The sequence below is a fragment of the Mus musculus genome, chromosome 2 (assembly GCF_000001635.26).
Source record: "Mus musculus strain C57BL/6J chromosome 2, GRCm38.p6 C57BL/6J".
NCBI classification, from domain to species: Eukaryota; Metazoa; Chordata; class Mammalia; order Rodentia; family Muridae; genus Mus; species Mus musculus.
Window position 1 is genome coordinate 32070325 of NC_000068.7, and position 19492 is coordinate 32089816.

At 53.2% G+C, this 19492-nt stretch overlaps 1 protein-coding gene and 1 long non-coding RNA gene across 7 annotated transcripts in view; one reads left to right on the forward strand and one right to left on the reverse strand.

Moving 5' to 3' along the window:
- Positions 1 to 17148, reverse strand: part of Fam78a (family with sequence similarity 78, member A) — a 41504-nt gene extending 24356 nt beyond the window's left edge. Inside the window, exons 1-3 of one of the 6 annotated variants that reach the window (XM_030251002.1) lie at positions 17050 to 17148; positions 16460 to 16529; positions 12696 to 13284 (exon numbers count right to left, since the gene is read on the reverse strand). In XM_030251002.1, coding sequence (XP_030106862.1) covers positions 12733 to 13284; positions 16460 to 16477 — 570 coding nt within the window. In that variant the 5' untranslated portion in view covers positions 16478 to 16529; positions 17050 to 17148 and the 3' untranslated portion in view covers positions 12696 to 12732. Of the gene's footprint in view, positions 1 to 12259; positions 13631 to 13881; positions 14896 to 16459; positions 16530 to 17049 lie in introns of those variants that run through there. The other 5 variants (NR_151493.1, XM_011239099.1, XM_011239096.3 and 2 more) reach the window with 5 other exon arrangements.
- On the forward strand, positions 14945 to 19285 carry Gm33126. Its single transcript, XR_374254.3, has 3 exons — positions 14945 to 16138; positions 16620 to 16853; positions 17019 to 19285. It is a non-coding gene; the product is annotated as a predicted gene, 33126 (long non-coding RNA).
- The last annotated feature ends 207 nt before the right edge of the window (positions 19286 to 19492 follow it).

The following is a 19492-nucleotide window of genomic DNA, read 5'->3' on the forward strand; positions in this document are numbered from 1 at the left end:
AGGCAAGACACCCATATACATACAATACATATATAATCATATATACATATATGATTATGTATATATATATTTTTTTTAAAGACTATTCTCTGAGTACCTTCCCAGGCCAGACCACCACTGAAGGCCAGCACCCTCCATGAGAGCCAGTCATTAAACTAGTAGGTGTCATTTGGGACTTGGAGAAGCCCAACTCTTTTTTTTGGGGGGGGGGTGTTCACGACAGGGTTTCTCTGTATAGCCCTGGCTGTCCTAGCACTCACTCTGTAGACCAGGCTGGCCTCAAACTCAGAAATCCGCCTGCCTCTGCCTCCCGAGTGCTGGGATCAAAGGCGTGCGCCACCACACCCGGCGAGAAGCCCAGCTCTTGACAGGGACTTGTCACTGAGTCTACAGTAATGACAAACACTGGCAAAGCTGGGCCTTCGTGAACACCAGTGGAATAACCGTATGAAGCCACACAGTTCTATGATCTTAGGGTGGAGGCCGTGGCTTCTCAGAGGCGAGGGCATCTACTGGACACACAGCCTAGGAATACAGCCTAGGGTGGGAGGGCAGCTCAGTAGAACGTCCTCCTGCCACATCTGTCTCTCCACCCAATGAAGGAGCCTTGAAAGGAAAGGAAATTCCGACACACACTGTGGTATGGAGGAGCCCAGGGGCACTGTGCTAACTGAAAGAAGCCACCACAGAAAGGTAACTACTGCAGGACAGCACTTACGCGTGGCGCCCAGAGCACCTGAGTTCTGAGACGGAAAGTGGAACCAGGGCTGCCCTGGGCAGGAAAGGAGGGTGCTGATTAAAGAGTGGAGTTCAGTTAGCAAAGGCAGAGAGTTCCAGAGAAGGATGGCACGGTGCTTTTGAGGGTGCCTAACGCCACTGAATTGCGCACCCTAACCATGCGGCTTTCAGTCTGACTGCTGGAGTGTCGCAGCACTGGGGCTGCAGGAGAACGGGCAGGAGCAGGTTGGCGTTTGTGTGATGTGTGTACATGTGTGTGTGTGGGGGGGGGCAGCACATGTGTGCACATGCATGCACATGCACTCCTGTGAGAGGCCCAGGTACTCTCCATGTTAGTCTGCCTGACTTTGGGCATTCCCCAATCTCTGTCTCCCACAAACTGGAATTACGAGCAGGCCCTCACACCCAGCCAGTTTTCCCTTGCACCCTAGGGATCTAGACTCTGGTACCCGTGCCTGTGTGTAAGCACTTCAGAAGCTGAGCCCCGTTCCCGGGACCCCAGACTCCGCCAAACTTTCTGTTCCCCTCATTGCTAAGCTCACAAAACCATGTGTGACAGTTCAGGACCTGAGCATGTCTAGCCACAGTGAAACTGTCTCCCCACGGCAAGCAATCCCTTGGGCCCAGCTCCACAGCAGTGGGTCAGCACCCCAGGTGGGGTCCCTGACTCCCCAGTAGAATTCAGACCAGAGGGGGCCCTCAGCCCTGCCCTGAAGCTGCTTCCGTCTCTCCATCTCCCTCCACTGGGTTCAGGCCCTTGCTTTAGGTTTCGGGGTTTGCTGGCGTCCTCTCCTTGGAAGTCTTTCTAGTGCCCTGTTTGCCTTACTGTGCTGAGAAGAGGAACCCAAAGCCCTAGACAAAGCTATACATGCTCTAATCACTGAACCACATATCCCTAGCCTGGGATGGGAACCGTTTTACGTCTTTTGGCATGGGGGTTATGGTGGGGAGGGTGTTAGAAGATCTCATTCTGGGCTGGAGAGAGGGCTCAGTGGTAAAGAGCTCTACTAGAGGTCCTGAGTTGAACGTCTCGAAACCACATGGTGATTCACAACCATCTGCAATGGGATCTGATTGATGCCCTCTTCTGGTGTGTCTGAGGACAGGGACAGTATAGTCACATACATATAATAAATTTAAAAAAAAATCTTACTCTATCCCCATCACTCCAGTAGCCCAGGCTGGCCTTAAATCTGAGGGAGATCCTCCTGCCTCAGCCTCCATCATGAGCTACCAAGCCCAGTGAAAAGGCGTTTGAAATCAAGAGCTGGCCAGATGGCTCATCGGTTAAAGCCACTTGCCATGCAACCAAGACCAGAGTTGTGTCCCTGAGATCCACATGGAAAAAGGAGAGAAGTTGTTTCTAAAAACTGACCTCTGGCCAGGCGTGGTGGCGCATGCCTTTGATCCCAGCACTCGGGAGGCAGAGGCAGGTGGATTTCTGAGTTTGAAGCCAACCTGGTCTACAGAGTGAGTTCCAGGACAGCCAGAGCTATAGAGAAACCCTGTCTCAAAAAACAAACAAACAAACAAACAAAAAGAACAACAAAAAACTGACCTCTGACCTCACAAGCTCATAGGGGCAATGTGCCCTGCACCTCCAAGAATGTATAAATGTAAAAGACAGAACAGACTTGCAAAAAAAAAAACCCACAGCCCACCCTGGGTCAGCCTGCAGGCCCGGGTGGGGCTACTTAGCATGTGTTACCTTGCTCTGTGACCCTACCCCTGAATGATCAAGCCCTGCCAGTCACAGACAGGTAACAGTCTCCATGAGCTGGCAGCCAGCAGAGTCTCCTGAGGGATGTTACTCAGAAGCAAAGCAGAGCCAACTGCATTGTCTCGCCATGGACCATCAAGGGAGCCTGCGGGGTTCTAGCCGGGGAAGATGGGAAGGGCCAGGGGCTGGTCAGGGACATGGTGTGAGAAACGCAAAGCAACATGGGATGGAAACATGGCCCAGCCATGTGTCAGTCACACTGCTCTGCACCTCTCCCACCAGCATCCACTCCAATAGCATCCAAGCCCACCCCAGGCTTTCCTAGAGAGACAGTGTATTCACACCACCTGCCACAGCTGGAGTAACAGGAGACCTTAAAGGCTTCAGGATGCAGGGCCTGCTGGCTCACGCCTTTAAGCCCAGCACTTGGGAGGCAGAGGCAGGCGGATCTCCGTGAGTTCAGCATGGCCAGGGCTATACGGAGAAATCCTGTCTGGAAAGACCATGTCCAGTAAGCTAGCACTCTTGAGGATCTAGCGGTCAAAAGGCAGACTGCACAATAAAATAAGAAAGACAGGGTTCTCATATAAAGCAAGATGGCTCCAAACTCTCCCTAGAGCTGAAGCCGGCCTTGAACTCTTTTTGTTTGTTTTGTCTTGTTTTGGATTTTGGTTTTTCCAGACAGGGTTTTTCAGTATAACCCTGGCTGTCCTGGAACTTGCTGTATAGACCAGGCTGGCCTCTCAAACTCAGATGTTGTGCTCTGCCTCCCAAGGGTTGGCATTAAAGGCCTTTTATGCTGTACACATTCCCACAAGTGACAAGATGGTCACCACAAGGCTGGCTACTTCTGTAGGGGTGCACTTTGCTCTGGAAGGGCGAACTCAGACCTTAGCCTTGACACTCAGCCTTCCTGACCTGCATGGGACGAGACGCTGAGGCCTGAAGTCCGGGCTCTCGGGAAGGCAGAGGCAAGAGACCAAGTGTTCAAGGTCAGAAACCTGGAGGCTGCTTTGACTTCATGAAACCCCCTAACACACAAGACAAAACAAAACCCAAGTCACCAGACCCTGAGACCTCGTGAGGAATGAAAACACAGGAATATTCCAATACTGAGAACTTGGATGCGGTGACAGCTACGGGGACCTTCTCAGCCAAGGCTGTGCAGAGGTACACAAGTCACCTGCTGCCCAGACCACCTGCCATGCTTCTGTCCTCATCCTCTGGGGTGTGAGATGTCAGAGTAGCGGGCAAGCCCAGACTTGAACCTGGACCTCTGCATGCTTTCAGAGCCCCTGGCATCGCCTGAGGTGGTGTCCCTAGATCCCCTCAACATCTCTAATCCTGCAGCTTGTGACATGGTGCGTGCTCACCGTGTCTGCAGAGGATCTGCCTCAGAGCCAGGGAAATGAGGACCAGAGCCGTGCCCTGGGCACTTGGTACCACCTTGACTCCAGGTCCCTGGCAGAGACTCCACTGCCCTGCCTGGTCTCCCAGATTCTAACCCGATCTCACAGAAGTCCCTCAGATTTTTTACAAACACAAGTTTGGTCTCATTACTCTGATCCTGCTAAGCCTACTGTGAGAGGTCAAGCACTCACCTGTGCATGCGGCTGCTGCTTGGCTAATTCTCAGCTCCCCACCTTGGCCCTGCAGCTCCCACCCTCCTTAGTGTCTCCCTGCTCCTGCTCTGATGGGGGGAGGGGGCAGCTGCCAAGCTCTGGCCACAACCCCAGGCAAACCACTCTGGCTCTTTACACAAGCCGGGTGCCCTTGGCCGGTGTTCAGCACCATTAGGACTTTGTAACTGTCTCCTGGCACATGGTCCAGGGCAATTAAACGACTGTTTGTGGGCAGTCTTTCCCCAGAAGAACCACACAGGCCAAGAGGACAGAGCCACACCCGCCTTGAGCCTTCCCATGTATCCACGACTTGACCTATACATGGGCCCCATAAAGCTTGTAGCCTGGCTCTCTGCCCCTCGGCAGCACGCTGGGTCACTGACTGCCCGGAGTTCACCCCTCAGAGCTGCAGGTGGAACAGGCACTTTTAGGACTCACTGTGACCACAGCACAAAGCTATCCCTCACACACTCGTGCACACCCAGACACATCTATAAATGTACACATGTGTGCACGCAAATTCACACATGTCCACACATGTCACATCTGTACACATGCAGACACATATAAGCGCACACATGCACATGTATACAAATGCATGTGCACACACATGTGCAAACAGATATACATGCATATACATCTGTGTGCTTATAAAAACAAAACAAAAAAAAGCAACGCATGTGCACACAGAGAGGGTCTCTCTGACCAGCATGTATGACGGAGGGTGAAGGGGATTCAGGAAGACCTGCAGTTGGTGACCAAGGAGGAACACCACGCTGCTGAAGAGGGTCGCCCCAATTCAAGGACTTCAGAAGTCAGCAGCCAGAAGCCAGCCCAGTACAGACCCCCTCGCGGTCTTGGGGACACACACAACTCGCCAAATCCATGGCCCTGAGCTAAACTAAAAGCAGTAAACTTTCCCTGTTTCTCCGTTTTTGTTTTTGTTTTTTAAATGCCCTCTCAAAGGTTCTAGACTTTTCTCACATATGCAGATTAGCAGCTGTCTGTGGGCCTGGCTTTATCCTCAGCACAGACAGCCCCGTGCAGCCCACGCAGACCACACAGACCACGCAGCCCCTTGGGGCTCTATTTTTCTCCTGTTCATTCTCAGGGTCCTGAGGTCATGAATCCCAACTCCTCAGTGTTGGGTTCTACAGCCAGGGGACAAAGGTCGATCCGGTCACAGGGCCACGTGCCCTAAGCAGCAGGGATTTTCTTCACTTTGCTCTTGTCTGAGTGTCTCCTCTATTTTCTATTCACTTAATGTTTTCTTTTAAAATTATGCACTTAAAAAATGTAACTGGGGGCTGGTGAGATGGCTCAGAGGGTAAAAGCACCGACTGCTCTTCTGAAGGTCATGAGTTCAAATCCCAGCAACCATATAATGGCTCACAACCACCCGTAACAAAATCTGACGCCCTCTTCTGGTGTGTCTGAAGACAGCCACAGTGTACTTACATATAATAAATAAATAAATCTTTAAAAACAAATGTAACTGGAGTGCCTGGGTGGAGGCACACACCTTTAATTCCAACACTCAGGAGGCAGAGACAGGCAATCTCTGAGTTTAAGGCCAATCTGGCCTACAGAGTGAGTTCTAGGACCTATATAGTAAGACATAGTCTGAAAAGAATACTATTTTTTTTAAAGATTTATTTATTATTATATCTAAGCACACTGTAGCTGTCTTCAGACACACCAGAAGAGGGCTTCAGATCCCATTACAGATGGTTGTGAGCCACCATGTGGTTGCTGGGATTTGAACTCATGACCTCTGGAAGAGCAGTCAGTGCTCTTAACTGCTGAGCCACCTCTCCAGCCCCAAGAATACTATTTTTTAAGCAAATAAACAAATAATCTCCAAGACACACTTTTTCAAGGGCAGGTTGGCCACACCAGGGACACAAAGCTAGCTCTATATATGCTCTCTGTGTGCATTAAATATCTTGCTTTAATATGAAATTTGGGAACTGCAAGATGGCTCAGTGGGGGCTGGTGAGATGGCTCAGTGGGTAAGAGCACCCGACTGCTCTTCCAAAGGTCCAGAGTTCAAATCCCAGCAACCACATGGTGGCTCACAACCATCCGTAATGAGATCTGACTCCCTCTTCTGGAGTGTGTGAAGACAGCTACAGTGTATTTACATAAAAATAATAAATAAATCTTTAAAAAAAAAAAAAAAAAAAAGATGGCTCAGTGGTTAAAGGCATTGTTCACTCAGGTGCCTGACAACCTGAGTCCAATCTTCAGAACTCACCAGGAGGTGGAAGGGCCAAAGCAAGCACTCCCGAAAACTGTGCCCTGACCTCCACACACGTGTGGTAGCATGCACCATGCACAGATGCACCACGCACACACACACACACACACACACACACACACACACACACACACACATGCACCTTAACAATAGATTTTAGTTAATTTAAAATGAAATTTAGCTTTGAGCCTATATGATGTCTCCACCCCCATCACCCCCCATGATACATGACATTTAAGGACACATTTGAGGCAGAGGACACTGAGGCTCTGGGCTGGATCTGCCCAGCACTTGTGGCTGTCCTGTCAACCGTGGTCCTACACTCACCTAGACAGCTTGGGAAGTTAGGGGTTAGCCCACCTGCTCGCCAGCTGAACAGCCAAGCAGTCTGGTAAAATTCCTCTGGAATGTTATGGCATACGCTCTGGGAAAGCTGCTCAGTGCTATAGGAAGGGACGCCCAGAAGGTCCCAGAGATGCCCCAGGCCTGGGCCCTTCATAGCTCATCTCCAGCTCCTGCCTTCATGGCACTCAGCACCTGCCCACAGCCCAGACGAGGAGTATATGCCATCTCTTCCCACAGACCAACCTCTGGAGCCTTCCTCCAGCCCACGTCTCCTCAGACTCCAGCCCCAGCCCTGGCCTGACCTAAGGAGGAAGGACTCAGACCAGTGAGTGCTTACTTTTGGCTTCAAGGCCCTATACTACCGTTGGATCTGCCCAGCCCACCGCCCTCTCAGAGGTTACAGAATCAACTAGTCTTCCTTTAAAGTTTTTATTAGTTTCTAATAATAAAAGATGTTCTTTAAAAAAAACAACAAGACATTAAAAAATTAATAAAGTAGGTGGTTGTTTGGTGCATGCCTTTAATCCCAGCACTCTGGAGGCAGAGGCAGGTGGATTTCTGAGTCCGAGGCCAGCCTGGTCTACAAAGTGAGTTGTTTTGGGGTTTTTTTGGTTTTTCGAGACAGGGTTTCTCTGTGTAGCCCTGGCTGTCCTGGCACTCACTCTGTAGACCAGGCTGGCCTCGGACTCAGAAATCCACCTGCCTCTGCCTCCTGAGTGCTGGGATTAAAGGCGCGCGCTACCACAGCCCAGGGAGAAAACCCTGTCTTGAAAAAAAAAACCAAACAAACAAACAAACAAACAAAAAAAACTAAAGTAAAAGCCAAGGTATCTATCTCCTCTGCCCTCCTTCCGGTGGAGGTCGCTCCTGACATTATACTTCAGTAAACATCCTTCCAGATGCTTCTCCGTGTACACACAGGATGTGTTCTCATGCTTAGCATTTTCTTCACCATAAACCTTCCCTATCAGACTCTCGCATGTCTTATTAGCTCTTCTGGTGCTGGGGATGGAAACCAAGGCCGCTCCCGTGCAAGGCAAGACCTCTGCCACTGAGCAGGACGCTAGGCTCGGCTTCCAATGTGACACTATAGCTCCCATAAAAACCTGTTTGATTTTAACAGCAGGACTCTGCACAGTGGGCAGATCTTAATTCTCTTTCCCAATTGCAAGTTGCCTGGGCTCTCTACAACTCCCTGCTCCTACCACAGTCAGTCCCCAGAGACGCTCTCACTACGTGGCGCCCTGCAGTGGCCCCTTTCTTCACCTGTGTGTGCTTTACTTGCTATTTAGTTACCTGTGGTGTCTCTAGAAGCCAGGCCCAGACTAGGGTACAGCATTCTGGAAGTCAGACCCTAAAATCACATGCCCTGGACAGAGGAGTACAGAGACAGCCAGACAACCAGGATCACTGATAATGGAAACAATGGGCCTCATTTGCACCAGGCCTGATCTGCAGCAGAGACTCCTAGACTTTCCTAAACATTTCCCTGATAGCCCTGGCTGCCGGGTGTCTGTCTGTTCATCCCCAGGCCACTTGTTCCCCTCTCTCCGAAGGTAGCTTCATGCTGGAGCCACCACTTGGTCACAGCTAGCCCAAGGGGAGTTCTCCCAGGCTGGGCCACCCCCACCACTTCCCTCCCACCCTGAAGCTAGGAAGCAAGGACTTCCCTCTCCCCCTCACCCCACCCTGCCTCCGCCATTGCCCTGCAGATGGGGGAAGCCGCCTTCCGCCCCAAGACAGGAAGTATAGTCTTCAATTGTTCTGTGAGGCCTCAGGCCCTGGCTCCAGTTCCGGGAAGAGGCCAGCAGGGACATTCCTCCGTGGCCATCCCCCAAATCTCAGGTGCTGAGCAAACGTTACTGGGCAAGTGGCTTTGGGATTTATAGTCTGCATTCCGATTCCTTAAGTTAGAGCCTCTGAGGTCCTGGGATGCACCCCAGAGATAGCAGGGAGCAGGGAGAAAGATAACCAGAGTTCCAGTGTTCTCACACAAAGTCTATCCAAGCCATGACAGCACATGTGTGGGTCAGGAAAACCCACATGGCCTCAGGGGTCAAGGCCGTCCTGCTATGGAAAGGTACCCAGAGAGAACACAGAGAGTAACAATATCTGGTCACACAGCATAGAACAATAACCCAACATTGATACCCAGATTTGTAATCGTGGTACCTGGGGAGATGGAGCAGGGGGTGTTCCAGGGTGCTGGCTTGGTGCCACGTACTCTACCTCATTCATCCCACGGAGCCAAGCAAGCAGGGAGGTGGGCATGCCCTTGCCACAGATGGGAACTACGAGGTCTGAACTGCTCTGCTCCCGTTCCCTCCACAGCATCTGAGCTGCACTGCTCCTGTCCTTGGCCTTGGCCTTGGCCTTGGCCTTGGCTTTGGGCCAGGTTTTGGGAGAGCTCCAAAGAAGGGCAAACCAGGGACAACATTCACGGCGTCTCCCACACAGGCAAGGAACTGTAACTTGTCACTTAGAAGGCTCTATCCCAGCTGACAGGTGGCAGTTGAGGAATTGCGGGGGACAGCTGAGGAGGCAGGTGTCTCCAACAGTTTGGAGGGAGGTTGACATGGAAAGTACTGTGGGTTGGACCCAACGCCATATAGAACGCTCTCATGCGGGCCCACGAGAGACGCCATCTTCCAGCACACCCCGGCAGTTGGGCTGTGACTGAGGCGGTGGCTTTTGGAATTCAGTGTTCCATTACAAATAATTTCAAGTCCAGAACGGTGCCCAACAAAGCCCTCCTCGCTTTGGGATTAACTTCAAGCAAGGATAATGCGGGGGTGGGAGGGATATGATGGATTTCGGCTAAGTAGTCAGAATTAATATTTTTAGTATAAGCCCATTTGTAAAGAATACAAATCCTAATCCAGCCTAGGCCACCTGGCTGTCCCCTTCCTCAGGTCACTGATGCCTGGGGCCTAGAGTTCATTTCAGAGACCCAAACAATCTGGGTTGAGTCTAGCAGTAATTTCACATCCCTCCTCGGGGACATTTGTGGTTGTTACAAGATGGAGGAGGTAAAGCCAAGCGTGCTCTGTAGCTCCCCACCTCCAGCCATCAATAAGAAGCATCCCCAGGGCACAGGCAGGGGGAGGGACAGGGGCCCACTCATTTGGACTTAAGAAGTTCATACAGGAAAGTGCAGTTTTTGTTTTGAGAGCCAGGGTCTGGTGATGAAACCCTGGCTGGCCTACTCACTGTGTAGACCAGGCTGTCCTTCAAGTTAGAGAGATCCGCCTAGCCTCTGCCTGCAGAGTGCTGGGATTAAAGGTCTGTGCCATCGTGTCCAGCCTGGAAGTTTCTTTTAACAACCCCATCTAAATGTTTCTGTCTGTGGCCAGAAGGGAGCTATGAAGGGCGGAGTCCAGGCTTCCTGCAAAAGCCCAGAGTCTCCATGGGAAGGGAGGGGTACAGACACCTACAGTGGATCACTACTCAGCAAGTCCAAGTTTCAGGCTGCCTTCCTCCAAAGGACTGGCCACCTGCCCCTGTTCCTGCAATGCAGCTGGTCCTGCCTGACCTGGGACAACAGAGCCAGGGTACCCTAAAAGGAGGACCAGAATCAAGCATAGACAGAGAGCAAAGAAAATGACCTTGGCCACTTAGCTGTCCCTACAAGGATGCTATTTTTACAGTTTTCAGAGTGTAGGGCCTGGGCTGGGGAGAAAACCCATTTCAAGGAGTAGCCGGCTGTCTTTTATAATTCAGTGGTTTCTGGAAAGACCGTCAGCTTCATAAATACCATCACTTACTTCCGGCTGACAGTCTTGAAACTGAAATCACATCAAGGTTGACAGCCACCTGCTTGCAGGACTCCCATGAACTTGGCCTAGTGCTGGCTGTGAGGGCAAAGGGTGCCTGAGTAATTCCCTCACTAAGCTATACAGAGGGAACTCTGATTAGGCCCACTCAGCTTCACTCAGAGTGGCTAGGACACTTCCTAGGGTCACACCCTGGAGAGAGTCTAAGGTACACAAGATTCATCTAACTAGGAACCCAGGTGGGTAAGAGTGGAGTGAAGTCACTCCAGGCTCTTGATACCCTGGGAGCTGCTCAAAGCCATCAGGGAAGCCATCAGGTTCACCTAGTGTTTCTCAACCATCTGGATGCTTTGCAAATTTGGGAAGAGGTGTGAGGAGAATCTGGCTTGTGAAAGACCTCCCTGAATTCCTGAGTCTTGCCACCATCTCGGGACAGCTGCGTATCCAGGCTTAAAAAGAGGAAGAGCAGGGCTGGCGAGATGGCTCAGTGGTTAAGAGCACCGATTGCTCTTCCGAAGGTTCCGAGTTCAAATCCCAGCAACCACGTGGTGGCTCACAGCCTTCCGTAACGAAATCTGATGCCCTCTTCTGGAGTGTCTGAGGACAGCTACAGTGTACTTACATATAATAAATAAATCTTAAAAAAAAAAAGAGGAAGAGCTCAGAGGCAGGGGTGGGGCTGCAGGGAGCCCAATGACCCTGTGTGCCCCAGTGGTTTTAGGCCATTGGGGTGACAACCTAGTTTTAAGCCTTATCCCATCTTCCTGTTTCCTGCAGAGCTTAAGAGTCGCTAAACGGAGAAGGCACATTTGCTGACGTGACTAGCTACCCTTAGCCCTGTGGACTTCTCCAAACATAAGCGCCAACTCTCCAGAGACCTCTCTCTTAAAGCTGAGAAGCGAGGCCACGTAGAGTGGACACCAAAGACTTCGAGAGACAGTGTCGGTGAGCCACCACAGGGGTCAAGCCAGGGACTGTGTGTGTGTGTGTGGTGTCCCCACACCCCCACCAACCACTGGGTCTCAGCAGCTGCTTTCACCACAGTCCCCACGAGCTTGCCTTCCACAGGGAGGAATGGCCTTCTTTGGGGCCAGAGAGCATGCAGAACAAGACCCAAGGGCTCCAGGGTCCCATGTAGATCTATCTCATTCTAAGAGACCAAACCACAGAGATGAAACCAATGTGTCCCTCTAGCCGCTCCTAGTCAGGGCCCCACCGGAGGGACACTGGATGCTGACCCTTGACCTCCAGTGGGAGCAAAGCTGCACACTGCAGAGCAAACTGGGTTTCTGAAGTCCCTTTCAAACACACACTGCCACGGCCCACCACCACTGACAATGGTAAAGCTGGCCTCCGAAGCTCTTCTGTGCATCTGAGCCTCCACACACAACTCAGACAAGTTCAGACCCCACGGCAAAGTCCTGTGCAAAGAAGTCTGGAAGCTGTTTTGAGGCTTCCAACCACTCCCATCAGCTAATGGGTTCATGGAGGCCTGAGCCTGGGGGGCAGAGTGATGACTTCTCTGGTGACCCCAGATGGCCCTGACACTTGCTTTACCAAAGGGGCACAGGTTCTTGTTCTCTCAGCATCTTGCCAGGGAGGACAGAACAACCCTGGGCACCAGGGATAATGGCAGGGCAGGTCTAGCTGAGCTAGGACCCTAATCAACATAAAGGCTCCCCAGAGTTGCCTGACCCAAGAAGGCTTGGAGACAGTTCCACCCCTGCCTAAAGACCCCTGCAGCCCTGCTCCAGCCTCCCCGAGCCTTCAAGGCCCCCAGCCTGTCCCCAGGAGTACTCACATGCCCTGCTCCCCGTACTGGTTGTAAAACTCCATATGGCTGCACGCCTGAATCCAACCAACGATCCAGGTCTCCTTCTTGGGAATGGGCGGCATGACCACTTGGGCTGAGGCCCGGAAGTGGGGTGTCCGATAGCGCAATACCACGCTGGAGGACTCGTCGATGCTGGTGGGGATGGGGTCGATGGAGGCTTTCACATCAATCACGGTAATCCCTTCCCGGAAGACTCTGGCTTTGCCTCCGATGCTCTGAATACAGCCCATGGCACACAGGACCGCTCTAATCTCCAGGGAAGGCCAGCAGTCCCAAAAATAACAGGGCATTGAAAGGATGGAGGTTGCAGGACCCAGTGCAGAGCGCTCAATCTAATCTCAAAACTCAAAATCGAGATCCATAGGCTAGAGAACTTAAGGAGTAGAGGAGGTTTGCATAGCACTGCCGGGTCCTGTTATAAATATGGGTTCTGTTGCATCTCAAGAGCCCTGGGCTCCCTCTTCTAGCAGTGGGCAAAAGCCACCGATATTCTTTGGGTTTAAAAAAAGAAAAGTTTGGAGTTTAATGGAGAAGCATGTTTTTCTGACATCCAGCGCTGCGTCCTCACACTTGGGGATGGCAGCTCGGACACTCTCCCTGAAGTCTTCGCAGGAAGCAGACGGGCTCTGCCAGGCACATAAATAAGGAAGGCTCGGTCCCCGCGCGGTCGCGCCACCCTCGCTGCAGAACGCCGACTTCCTGCCCTTCTGCCTTCCGCACCGGCTCCCTGGAACACACGCGCCCGCCCGGCGGGGCCCAATCAATTGCAGCGTGAGCTCCGATTCAAGCGGCAGAGGTCCGACGTCCTGTGAGGCCCGTATCCACCCGCCCTTCCGAGAGGTGCGCTCCGGGTTAGGTGCTCGCCAGGTCCCCTCCGGCGCCCACTCGCGCGTTCCTCTGCCACTGTCGCTGTAGCCGCTGACTGCCGCGCAGGGCTCCGGGACTGCACTCGGATATCCGCCGCCGCCTGCTTCGCCTCGGCCGCCGAGGACCTGCAGAGAGGTGGAAGGCACAGGGCGGCAAAGTTGAGCCGAACTTTACTGCGGGGGACTCGAGGGCGCGGCGATGCCTGTGCGCCGGGCACGGGCTGTGGAGCTGACGGCGCAGCTCTGGGCGGTCTCCCCGGAGGTGGCGCCCCCCTCCGCCCGCCCCGTCAGTGGCGGCCGCACGACTGCGCGCACCAGCGAATAATCGCCTCCCGTGACATCTCCGCTGACACCGGTTTAGCTCGAGGGAGGGGTGAGGGGTCGTTCAGACTGCCACCGCAGTGGGTCACTAGGACCTCCCGGCTCGGGTACTGCGCATCAGTACCACGCCACCAGCGTGAAACGCCCCTTCTCGCTCCAGTGTCTCGATCCCCGGGGCCTCAGTGCCAAGCCCAGGCCGGTCTTTTAAGGCATTCTGCCCTTTGCCGGCAGAGGTGGCTGGACACCAAGAAGGCGTGTTGCCCCCCCCCCCCGCCCCACCGCGTGCCTCGGTTTCCCCTAACCAAGCTTGAGCCTTAGCTGAGCCCAGCGCGTCCCGAGCGCGCGCCTCCGCCGAGGAACTTTGGCAGTCAGGTTCCCACCCAGGGGGCGTCACGAACTCACCTGCCCCTAGGGCCGCTCCAGGTGCCTGGGTCACCGCCCTCCGGTCTTCCCTAACCTCTCTGCCCGCACGTTTTCGGGGCGCCCCCTCCCCTGGGCAGTGTCCCCTGGCTCTTATCTACTAGGGTCCGGGGATGGCGTGGGCGCCTCGGATCCCCAAGCCCCTCCTGGCTCCGGGCTGCTGTGGGGATGGCCGGGGGCGGAGGGCTGAGGCTCGGGGCTCTCTCGCCCCCACCCCGAGCGCCTCCTTATTTTATGATCATTATGAGCGTGCTGTCACCGCTCTGCCCCGCCGCCGCGCCGCAGCCGCCTGGCGCGCCCCGCGCCGCCTCGCTCTGCTGCAGCATCGGAAAGGCAACCAGGTCAAACTTTGCAGAAACTCGGTCCCTGCGCCTGTCTGGCCCCTGTGTTCGTCCGCAGCCGCGCGACAACGCGCACCGGCGCACGCAGGACCTGCGCTCGCCCGTGCGCCCCGTGGGATGCAGGTCCGCAGGCGGTAGCGTGCAGGCGGGTAGGCACCGCCTCCTCCTCCAGCCCGCCCGGCTCTCCTCCCTAGCTCTGGCACTCAGCACACTCTCCCCCCCCTCTCTCTCTCTCTCTCTCTCTCTCTCTCTTCTTTCCCACCTCTCTGCAGCTGCTGGGGGAGTTGAGCCTCTTCTTGCATAAACGACATTTCCTTTTTTTCTAACCCTAGGAATTCTGGGTAGTGTAGTTCTGTCTTTCTCGGGTCCTGGGGTTGGGGGTGTTCCTATTGCCCTTTGACTTCTGGATGCCAGCAGCTTTCCAGTTCAGGAGACTTGGGGCACTGCCCTGGGGATCCTAGCTGCCGGAGTTGGTGGTTGGGTGGAAAGCATGGAAGTTTTGGGAAGCTCCAAGACTTGGGAAGGTTTGGAGGGTGGGAAAAGTTGGTGTCTCCCAACCCCCAAACCCCAACCCTGTATTGATCATGTTTGTATCTTCAGCATGGTGAGAGGGTTGTCAGCTAGTTGGTCCCAAGTATGTAAGAAATTTACATTCATCAGACATTGAGTCAGAAAGTTCTTATGTATGTCTCACAGAGGAAAAAAATACCCAGAGAGGAAGACTGAAAAGGCCTGCCCACCACCCCAATCTAGCAGGTATCCCTGCTGAGACCATCTGGGGGTCAAAAGGAGTAGAGAGCCAGAATCTAAGTAGCCTCAGGCCCTTAGCTCCACCCCTACCAAGCCATTAGCTTCTAGATAAAGGATAGTTTGTGACATCAGAAAACCTGCCAGTCACACTAAGGGTGTGCCCCACCACGGCCCCTTAACTCTGACTTTCAGGGCTGTTTGCAGTAGGCACAGGTGGATACCTGCAGTTAGTCCCAAAGCTGGAGTCCACTGACCGCCTGGGAGGGCCAAAGATGGAGGGGGCATCTCTGAAACTTTGGGAGGGTCTGTGAGGAAGCCACACAGGAAATGGCCAGTCAAGGTGGCTGCTGTCTTTCCCAGCCACATTCTCAGCCTGACCATTGTTAATGTCCCATGGTCCTAGCTAGCTAGTGGGGCAATGTCCGTTTCCCATCCAACTTTCAAGTAACTAGTACACCCAGGCCTGCCTGGTGTGAGACTGCAGCAGCATATAGTCCCTAAGGGCCTCATGTACGGTCTGCAGTCTTTCCTGGCCTCCCCAGGTTCCACACTACATACTATTCTTCTGGGAACCCTTCCGACCTGCAACACCTCGTGCCATTAGCTAATCACTGCTACTCCGTGTATACAGAAGGAAGCCATTGCATCTAGGGATGACCATCTAATTTTCCATCACCCCAAATGCCTGGAACCTGTTAGAGCCCAGTGGCCACGGTACTTCTATGAAAACTCAGATGTTCTCTCAAAAACAAGACAAGATCCGGGCTGCTCCAGGTGCCTATGTGTAGTCCTGTATTTCTTAGGGAAAAGATGCCACAGGCAGGCTACACTTGCCCAGCTACACAGGGAAGCTCCCTAGAGGCGGTTTCTTGGGGAGCAGTTCTCCTGAAGCTCGTGAAAGTGATAGTCCTTTCAGGGGTCACAGCTTGCAATGGTGACAGAGCACTATAGAACCAATTCACTGTGTGAAACACCAACAGCATCTTTATCGTTCGTTTTGACCCCGGGGAAGTGGACAATAGAAAACCAGAGACCATGAGAATGAACTCTGGGTCCTGGCCCCATTCACACTGCCCTCCAAACCCACAATCCTGCCTGCTAAGACTGGTTCTTCTGACGTAGGACTGGCTACCAGAGCGGGTCCACAGGTAAGAATTTGTGCGGCAGAATGTAACCTCCCTTCGCTGGCTCCCCCATCACATTGTCCCCTGTGAAGGGCTTCACCTTGACCTGCAGAGGGTTGGCCTAGAGTTAGGAGTTGCCAGGCTACACGTGAAGTAGCTCCTACAGGGACAGCCAGAACCGAGGGTCTGAATGGACTAGGCTCATGCGTAAAATAACCCGGCCCAGCTCCTGATCTGCCTGCTTGTACATTCTTGGGCCTCGTTGGCCTTCCCCCAACACACACACCCCACAGCCCTTGTGCTTGTATGGCATTCTTGGTAGGTTGGTGAGTGTGGGATACAAACCTGTATCAGCCTCAGCATATGTGGTGGGTCAGGATGCTCCACTTACTCTCATAGTGTAAGATGCCACTGTCTGTGGAGCAGAGAAGAGGGACATCTGTTAGAGAAATGTTCTACACCAATGGACTCACACTGCCCCCATCCCCTCTCATTTGCTTTGCAGGTCAGGATGGCACAGCCCTGGTACATTGGACTATAGAGATCATGAATACCCAAAGCCATACAAGTCAGAGACGTAAATAGCATGCAGCCCTGAACAAGGACCCATGACTTGGCCCCAGAACAGCATCTCCCTACTGAACAAACTATGAGGCTGCGCTTCTGCACACATTATTTTCATAGCCCTGGCAATAGTCCCTAAGCTAGGCCTTGTCATCTCACTACATAGATTACACAGGTGCCTAGTGGTGGGGGTTTGGGGGTGGAAGGGTGATAGCTGAACCCAGGGTGACTGGATGGAGTGGGCCCTCTCTCCAGCAGTCCCTGGAGGCATAGGGACCTCGTATTTAGTGGCTACTAAAGTAGTCACAAGGCACACTATTGTAAACAAACTTGCATTTAGGATCACAGAAGAATTGCCAAGAGCCCACGACCTCCAAAGGCAAGGTCTTCATGTCTCCAGAAAGGCATTTTGAGAGAGAGAAAGTCCTCAGACTATGGAAAGAAATAAGAACTGGGATTCTGTTGCCCTGGGAAGCAGAGTTCTTGCCCTAACTGTTTAGAACCAGACAGAAAGCCAATGAGGAGGCTTGGAATGGTCTTCAAAGGACAGGTGGGTGGAGCCAAAACCCCTGGTCAGTCTGCTGGAGGGGTTTGCAGCAAAAGGCACAGGTCTAGACAAGGCTGGGTGGGTCTAAAGATAGACCGGCAAGACCTGCCTGGGACCACAGAGAAGTCGTTCAGAGAAGGCTCTGCTACTAGTCCTCAAATCCCCTGGCCCCAGCTCAGTGATAGTGTGTCTCTCCACTGAGGGACAGTGGCCAGGCATAGGGGACAGCAGAGAAGCAGGGACAAGTGCATAAAACCCAGACTGCTCTGGCTGTGAACCTAAGAGTGTACACTCTCTTGGCCAAATGCTCCAAACCACGTTCTCCCAAGGCAGCATTGGCTTGGGACCTCCCCACCCGCCTCTCCATCATCTTTTGCCACTGATCACTGAACATCTTGGCTGGACACTTGATCTTCCTCAGATAGTCAGCAGTACATAATCCCCATGGGGCAGAAGGATGAGGGACAACTCCAGGAACAATGAACGAAGGCATGAATTAGCATAAATAATGAATAGGTATGAATTGATGCTCACGGTGGTTACAAGAATCAATCTCATCAATCAGGAAGTGGACAGGTCAGTTGTCTTGCTGCGCAGTTCAATACTGAGCTGCGAGTGGCGTGGAAGAGCGTACACCAAGGCTTGGGAGAGTGAGCTGGGGATGGGGGGGGGGCAGTGCCCACACATCTGTGCTTGTGTGTTTTGATGTGTGATGATGTGAGTGAGCTCCTGGTGGAATTGTGTGAGTGACAGTGTCTGACAATGTGAGAACAGTGTGTCTGCATTTGTTCTGGCTGTGTGGCCCTGTGTGTTTGTCTGTGGACTAGTGTGTGCATGCACCCATGTGAGCTGCTGTGGGTGTAGGCGAGTACAGCTGTGGGTGTGATTGTGATGGAGGAGAGTGTGTATGGGAGAGTGTGCTTGTGTTTGCCTGGGGTGTGTCCTGTGTAACTGTGGGGATGGCTGGTGGGCTGAGGCTGAGCGGAGGTTACTGCTGGCATGGTGCCCGGTGTGCCCGCATTCGTGTGCCCAACGCGCTGAGTCCGTAAGGCTAGAGCTTTCTGGCAGTTGATGCCTCTCAGTGTGCACGGTCTCCCCGGGCCCTGGGATCGGGCCTCCAGCGCCCGGCTGACGCCACCCTACGTGTGCGGATCGGCGGCTAAGGGACCCACTCTGGCCCCAGCCCAGGGTGAGCGGTGCCCATGGTGCGGAGCCTCTGGGGAAAGACAGAGGGGGGCGACAGCAGGCTGGGCGCGGCCTCGGATCCGGTGCGGCACTGAGAGTTCTCCAAGGTGCTAAAATAAACCGAGCGAAGGATCAGGTTTCCCGACCAAAATAACCCAGCAGCAGCCTTAGAAATGTGAACCGGGAAAGTGATCCCTGGCGCGCGCCAGCGCTGGAGGCGGTGATGAAAGCTGCTTCCAGTGGTACTGGGGGGGCGGGAGGGGGTGCTACTGGCCAGGGAGTGGTCGCCCCTCCAGCCTCTGGCCCACCTCCCTTTCTCTTCTCCGGTCATTACTTCCGAGAGGAGCCTCCTGATAGTTTTTGTACTGTGATGGCCAGGTGTGCAATTTCTTAGAGCCAGCTGAAGTGTTCCGTTCAGTATTCCTGGATGCCTAGTGTGTGCCAGAGCCTGTCTAGCACGTGTGAACAGGTAACAATAGCAGCACCCAGGGACTGCCACTTTGCTAGGAGAACATCAAGGAGTAAGTAGTACACAGGGTGTTAGGAATTGACACCGATTTTAGTAAACAAAACCTGAAGACTGCCAGGAGACAGGAGAGGTTTGAATCCTAGGGCACCCTACTGGCTGGCTTACTTAAGGGCCTGGGTGGTGAGTTCCTTTGCTTCTGAGCTTTGATTTTTCTCCTTGATGTGACTGGGTCAGAGTGCATGTCTGTGCAGATGGCTTAGGCAGGTGAAATACCCAAGGCCACAGTCATACAAACAAGCACTCAGAACATGCTATGGTAACTGTGCTTGTGAATATCAGCACTGAGTTTCTCCCAAACATTCAAGACAGCAAACTGGCCAGGCAGTGGTGGCGTACACCTTTAATTCCGGCACTTGGGAGCAGGTGGATTTCTGAGTTCGAGATCAGCCTGGTCTACAGAGTGAGTTCCAGGACAGCCAAGGCTACATAGAGAAACCCTGTCAAAAAAAAAAAAAAAAAAAAAAGACAGCAAACTGTTTCAGCTGCCAGAAACTCCTGCTCTTGAGAGAAAGAGAAGTAGTGTGGTCACATGGTCAGGGACTGTGTTGTGCAA